This window comes from Varroa jacobsoni, unplaced genomic scaffold, assembly GCF_002532875.2.
Source record: "Varroa jacobsoni isolate VJ856 unplaced genomic scaffold, vjacob_1.0 scaffold_1472, whole genome shotgun sequence".
In the NCBI taxonomy this organism is placed as follows: domain Eukaryota; kingdom Metazoa; phylum Arthropoda; class Arachnida; order Mesostigmata; family Varroidae; genus Varroa; species Varroa jacobsoni.
In genome coordinates this window covers 430,056-436,273 of record NW_019214374.1, presented here as the reverse complement: position 1 = coordinate 436,273, position 6,218 = coordinate 430,056, and the positions used below count along the sequence as shown (strand labels likewise).

The following is a 6,218-nucleotide window of genomic DNA, read 5'->3' as shown; positions in this document are numbered from 1 at the left end:
CATGGGCTCGATTCAAATTTAGATGTGGGCTAGTGACTTGATTCCGATACGGTGCATGGCAATTACCTATAGCATAGGCACATATGTGAGGAAAGCGGAATGGCGCATTGATGTTAAATAAACTTTGAGGTGACCGAAAGATAATAACCAATCGAGATGCTGTTACGGTCGATTCCGTCGGATCGTAACACTTGGATCCTTCTATTTTTCGAAATTGTGTGGAGAAAATTGCACGAGCTTATTGCAAAATCCCGCATCGTTTTGTTAAAGTAATATATGGCAGCGGCTAAGAGAATGTTTATTTTTAATCCTTAGAAAATTAGTAAGCACAATATAAATTATGCCACACTGAGCTAAAACTTGTCAAGATAAATATCTCGGTTTTAAAAAATATGGGACACACCGGTCCTGTTTTAAAAGGCTCTTCGTAAATTACCTGAGCATGATATCGAAGGTTTCAGCGCACCGAAAACAAAACACAACAGATAGAGAGCAGTTGATCTCAATTAGGACACACAAAAAACTCGGTTCGTAAAATACGTTGAACTTAAAAGTAACGCCAAACATAATTTGATTTTTTGCTAGATTTAGCATCTCGCTTAAAACACATTTCATTTTCACTACATTTCCCAGGTTTTGCCCCGCTATTTACGAACGGCCAATATCTGCTTAAGTTATTTATAGCTTGACAAAAATATGTAAACATCGGCGGCTCCATCTCCTCAGTTAACAGTAATATTTCAGCTTAAGAAACTGCGGTTTATATTTATCTATTTTCTTTCTATCACTGTTAAAGCGTAATTAATAATTATCACTTCTAGCGACAGCTTCACGTGTTGACTGCGTTAACAGGCGAAAGGGCAATCCCACATTTTTTGGACGTTTATTATATCCGACTTGCCTGCATTAGATGATAGTAATCCTACAAAGTCAATATGGAGCTTATAGGTTAACATCTCACGTATATATATATATATATATATATAGGAAAGAAAAATATATCTAGATAGGGTATAGCTGCTCTTGAATAATGCGCATGCGTCACCAGCATTCTTTTCTGATGAGTTGACGATTGTCATCGTAATGATCTCTTTGCTTTCGCTTTTCCAATAAGCGAACGATTGACGATTGCAGGCAGGATCAGTTTTAATAGCATTGATGATATGAAGATTAGTTATAAGAAGTTAATCATTCGCTGGTTCAAGTTGAGCATCGGTGTGTCTTCTTTTTATTACTTGCCAAAGTTTACGACATCTAAATAGCAGATTTGCCACATCAAGCGACAACCACTCAGCTTCGGAAATGAGCACTCGAACTCAAAAAGAATAGATGCATTAATAAATATAACAATTAAATAAACGATAAAAATTATAATTAATGGCTATAAAAAATGTCTATGATTAATTGAATCTCTGAGTTGAGTCTTGCGATATGAGCGTGGCCACGCGTGTTGAATCAGCGATAGCAGATCTCAGACCGGCCGCTGGCAAAAGAGCTTTTCAAAGGGGCGTGCTTCCAATTAGCCCACCGCCATACGAACCCAAATGCGCTTATGAAATCGTTGACGAAATTATCAGAGCGACATCAGATTTGGCATAGGGAATCATGCTTTGGTGACAGGCAGAATTCCGTATGCACTCGCAGTTCATTGTTGTACTCGTCCGCAACTTTAACACTGCGCAGTACTCGTATACAGGCCGACATACGCTGAAAAAATGAAGGAAATTACAAAATATTAGCATATAAAAGGTAGACGAAAAGCAATTATCCATCTATATCGCTCTAGGCCGATGCGCCTACACTGTCCTGAGAATCCTGCCTTCAAACTTTGTATCGCTTTTTATTAACGACAAAGCAAAGGTGCATTTGTATACTAGTCCGATATAGAGGATATTGACTATTCGCTGAACGTACACCGAACGAGTGTATAACTGAGCACGATAGGTACGTTCCGAATAACCACAGTCCACCAAACAGCAACGATGAACTGCGAAATTCTAATACGTTGCACGTTAGTATTTAACTCGTCAGGTTACTATGTAAACAAGTCGACAATTTAAACCTATTTTTCGCGCTTGCAAAAAGTGAGCCTTCTTGGCCTCACTATCAGGCCCTCTACTTAACTAAAAAGTACCTAAGTTGCAGTAAAACCTTAAGTAGTAAAGTACCTACTTCTTCATTCATGAACGACTAGTGGTTTAGCCTTAGCTGCGGCTCTATATCCAATTGCATAGTAGTAATAATCAATAACAGCTACCGACTGCAACTGGTAAAAGTTACCGACCCGTCTTTTTTATTTTCAGGGAGTCTTTTATCGATTAGGGTGTTTAGGCGTCAAGCATAGACAATATTTGGAAACACAAAGGGGGAAACACCATAAAGGGAAAATAACAAACGTCGCTGCTGACTCAAAGCAGGCACTATTGATCTTGTAATGCCTGTGGTATCTGAAGGGTCAACAAGATGTTTGAGGAATCGAAGGCATTACGGCAGTCACCCGCATTGACGCCACGATCCCTTTTTAACAGGTACAGCTTTTTTTACAGACCGGACAAACAAAAGCCGCCTCTAGGGCGAAACAAACGACCTTTAAAACGTAAAGCAGTTGTTTTGTCGACTAGCTTGGCTGGTGGCGTGCCTCCGCGATGACGAGGTGGTAAGATGTTTGTCGTCTGAAGCAATGCACCACGCAATAACGGAGATAAAATTTCAAATGTTTATCTAGCTACATCGATGATACATAACAGCAAATGCCGGCTAAGAAAAATTAGATTCATTCAATACCAGGCTTGTTTATATATTCGAATAAGCCTACTATTGAATGAACCTATATATATATATATGTGTAAAGCTCATAATCGATCGTTGTATGTCTGAAGTTAATGTTTAAACTTGCAATGAACGTTTTTTTCACACGTTACAACTTGCGACACAGCATACGTTTCGCCGCAGCATAAGTTGATTTCGGAACAGTGTAAACATGAGCCAGTGTTATGCCGGGGACATATACGAAGCCCTCAATATAAACAAGATTATTTACCAATCGTAATCACGACAGAAGTCTTGCCTAGCATGCTGGCAGGGATTGTGCCATGAGCTGTGTTTAATTAAAGAAACAATGTTTTTAGTAGTTGGTAATAGCTGGCTGATGGGTGCAAGCGTTAGCCTCTTCTCGTAAGCATTATCCCGCTGTATACGGGTGTGAATAGGAGGCGGTAGCAGTAATTATGTTATTATTATTTCTAGCAGTAGTTGCAATGTGTTGTTAGTAAAAGACCATCACCTTTTATCATGCTTGATCATCACCGCACCGTCATCAGCATTCGGATTCAGTATGTGTAGCTTCTGCTGCGGCTGTCGGCCATCGCTGATCGGCCAAACTCATTAGCTTGTTGCGTTTTCCAGTGCTCCGATTTACCGGATAGGCAGAGTAGGTGCCGGGATAAAGAAGAAAGGCCGAAATCCCAAAGCTAGAGCGACCTATTACAGCATCATCTCACAAGTAGCGCAACAAGAGCCATTGCCCCAGCTATCCCCGTTTGAGGCCAGATGACACCGTACTTCAGGATGGTAGCATCCATCGAGATTGCGGCTGCAAGCACTTGAAGAATTCAACTCAACCCATGATGACCCTATTACGAGCTTTACAAGGAAGGATAGAAAGGCTTCCCAGGCCATAGTAAATAGGGCTAGAGATATGGTAGCACCCACAAAGACATCAATCATTACAGTGTAACATCAAAGACTAAAATTGTGGTTGAACACCAAATGCCTCGCAAGGCACCAGGAAGTTGTATTATATCGAGTCTTTCGTATTAACCCTATTTATTTTACTAAAATATTACAAATCGTTATTACTGTGTTTAACATTGATTCGCTATTATGTCTACCAGATGCATACAAACATACAAGTCACCTTTGTACAGTAACAATGTGCAAATTACGTTCCTGCATATGGGATCGTGCACACACGTACGCACGCATACACACACACAAACACACACACACACATATACGTATATAGATACGTCCGCATACGTATATACGCATGCAGATCTGTGTGGCACAGTTGTATGCCGTAGAGAGAAATACAGCATGCTCGTAGGTGCTGCCAGTATTAGTGATACAACCAAAAAGTAGGAAGAGTTCAAGAGGTAGCAAAGGGCGGGTCGGATATCGTTCTTCGAGACTGAGAAGTAAGCGCCATCCGGGACGTTTCCGAAAGATGATTTCCCAGCCGACTAAGTTTGCGACCTACCTTGTAAAGTACATGCAGCCTGGACGTAACGCTTTCGATTAGAAACAGATCTGTTTGTTGCAACTTGTCAATTGTCAGACTGCATTCTACGTTGCGGGAATGTGATCTCCAATGAAAAGAAGCAGTCTTTTTTATTTCGAAGTAGTCTGATTTCGCTGGAAAAGTGCCTGCCTTCAATTGAAATTGGCATACCTCTTACCCGTTCCGCATTGCACGGTGGACATAATCCTGCCTTACCGCCACCCTCCCTTATACTTATCTATAATTTAAATCTACCTGAAGTACTGTTTGAATACAACTACAAGATGTGTTACGTATTCTAATGCCAGCTGAAACCGTTATTGCGTATGGTCTCCGATCAAGTCTATGATATGCTGATATATATGTGCATGAATAAAGAGATGTCTAAGAGCAGCTAGTTCCTATGATAGTTGATATGATTTTACGCCGCATGAGTACGCAGTATCTCGGATATTTGTTTTTACGAAGGAGTATCTGTGGCGGTGCCGTTGTTATGCGTTGCCAACGCGTTCACGCCACTGGTATCGCCAAGTTGGCAGTGGTTGTAATGATGTTGAAGGCTATGATTACCGTCGTGCTGCGGCATAAGCCTTAGGGCTTGTGCCTGTTGAGCCTGATGAACGGTTGCCGCCGCGACTGCCGGGTAACTGCCGGCGGGTGCGTAGTGGGCTGCATGGGCGGCGTGGGCCGGGAGCAAAATAGGCGCAAGGGGTGAAGATATTGAAGGCATCGGTGTCAGCGAAGCCATCGATGTGATGGAAGAAATCGACGGTGGCATGAAGGCCAAGGGAGAGATCGGTGATAGTGAGGTAATAGGTGATAGAGGAGCTAATGGTGAAGTAGGTGATACTCGAGGTGAGGGTATACTTGCTGCACCAGGAGCTGCGGATCGAGTTGAGAAGGCGTTAGCAGTGACCGGTGCGCCCGGTGATGGATAAAAGAGGCCTGCAGGAAGTCCCGCTAAGGAACTAAACTGTGACGCCACACCAGTTGTAGTAGCGGCAGCGCCAAACGGCGAAATTTCACTTGGCCATCTGTGAAAATAATAAAAAGCACATAAAAAGAGATAAAATATTAACCTACATATACATTGAAGTTTTTAAGTTATACACAAGTGGTATTTAAAAAATTGCGATAATTCTATGAGATAACTTAACAGTATAAGAGCTGGATATTATTACGAAAACCAGATGCAAATTTTATTTATTTTAGCCTAGAGTATAGGTTTTCTGGATCATTATCACATTGTACTTTTCTGATATTATATGTTGCATTGACAGCAGAAATAGATTGTTGACATTGTTTTAGATCTTGTAGTGGTTGGAGCACTTAGACGTCAATCGGCTTCAACCATATATTCATCAATTTAAACAAAAAGTATCAAAAACATATTCGAAATAAAAATATTTGTTGCCCCATTAGAAACCTTTCAATATAGGTGTCAGTGCTGAAACAATATTGCTTTCGGAATTATGATTTGATGGAGGAACAAAACTAGAATTTCTGTGGTAGCCTCTAAGAACCCTAAAAAACGTTTACAACAGGCCTGGCAGTAGTGCTCCAGTGATCTCCCAAGATAATATTAGTAATTCTATCTATCGTCCTTCTTATAACTCTACTGGCCGTATAAGTGTTTAGTTTTGAATCTGAATCTACTGTACTGTCGCGCGGATATCTATAAGTAAACTACATACTTGATCCAATCGTTCAACAAGGAGTCTGGCGGCTATAGCAAACGTTTGATTTGAAACACAAGATAATTAGGCTATCACGTTTGTAACAGTCATTTATAAGCGCAGCTAATACGTGTTATTTGAAAAATATACCTAGGGATCGGTAGACCGCCCAGGCCAGGCCGAGGAGTAGTTAATCCACCAACTGGCGACGAAGACTGCTGAACCTGTAAACCTTGAAGAACCTACAAAATAAATTGGCATGA

At 41.0% G+C, this 6,218-nt stretch overlaps 1 protein-coding gene across 6 annotated transcripts in view; it reads right to left on the bottom strand.

Annotated features, from left to right (window-relative positions):
* Positions 1 to 1,199: 1,199 nt before the first annotated feature.
* Positions 1,200 to 6,218, bottom strand: part of LOC111270411 (epithelial splicing regulatory protein 1) — a 61,471-nt gene continuing 56,452 nt past the window's right edge. For all 6 annotated transcript variants that reach the window (XM_022850623.2, XM_022850622.2, XM_022850624.2 and 3 more), the window contains 3 exons: positions 6,106 to 6,197; positions 4,850 to 5,313; positions 1,200 to 1,707 (listed from right to left, as the gene is read on the bottom strand). In XM_022850623.2, coding sequence (XP_022706358.1) covers positions 1,670 to 1,707; positions 4,850 to 5,313; positions 6,106 to 6,197 — 594 coding nt within the window. In that variant the 3' untranslated portion in view covers positions 1,200 to 1,669. The remainder of the gene's footprint in view (positions 1,708 to 4,849; positions 5,314 to 6,105; positions 6,198 to 6,218) is intronic.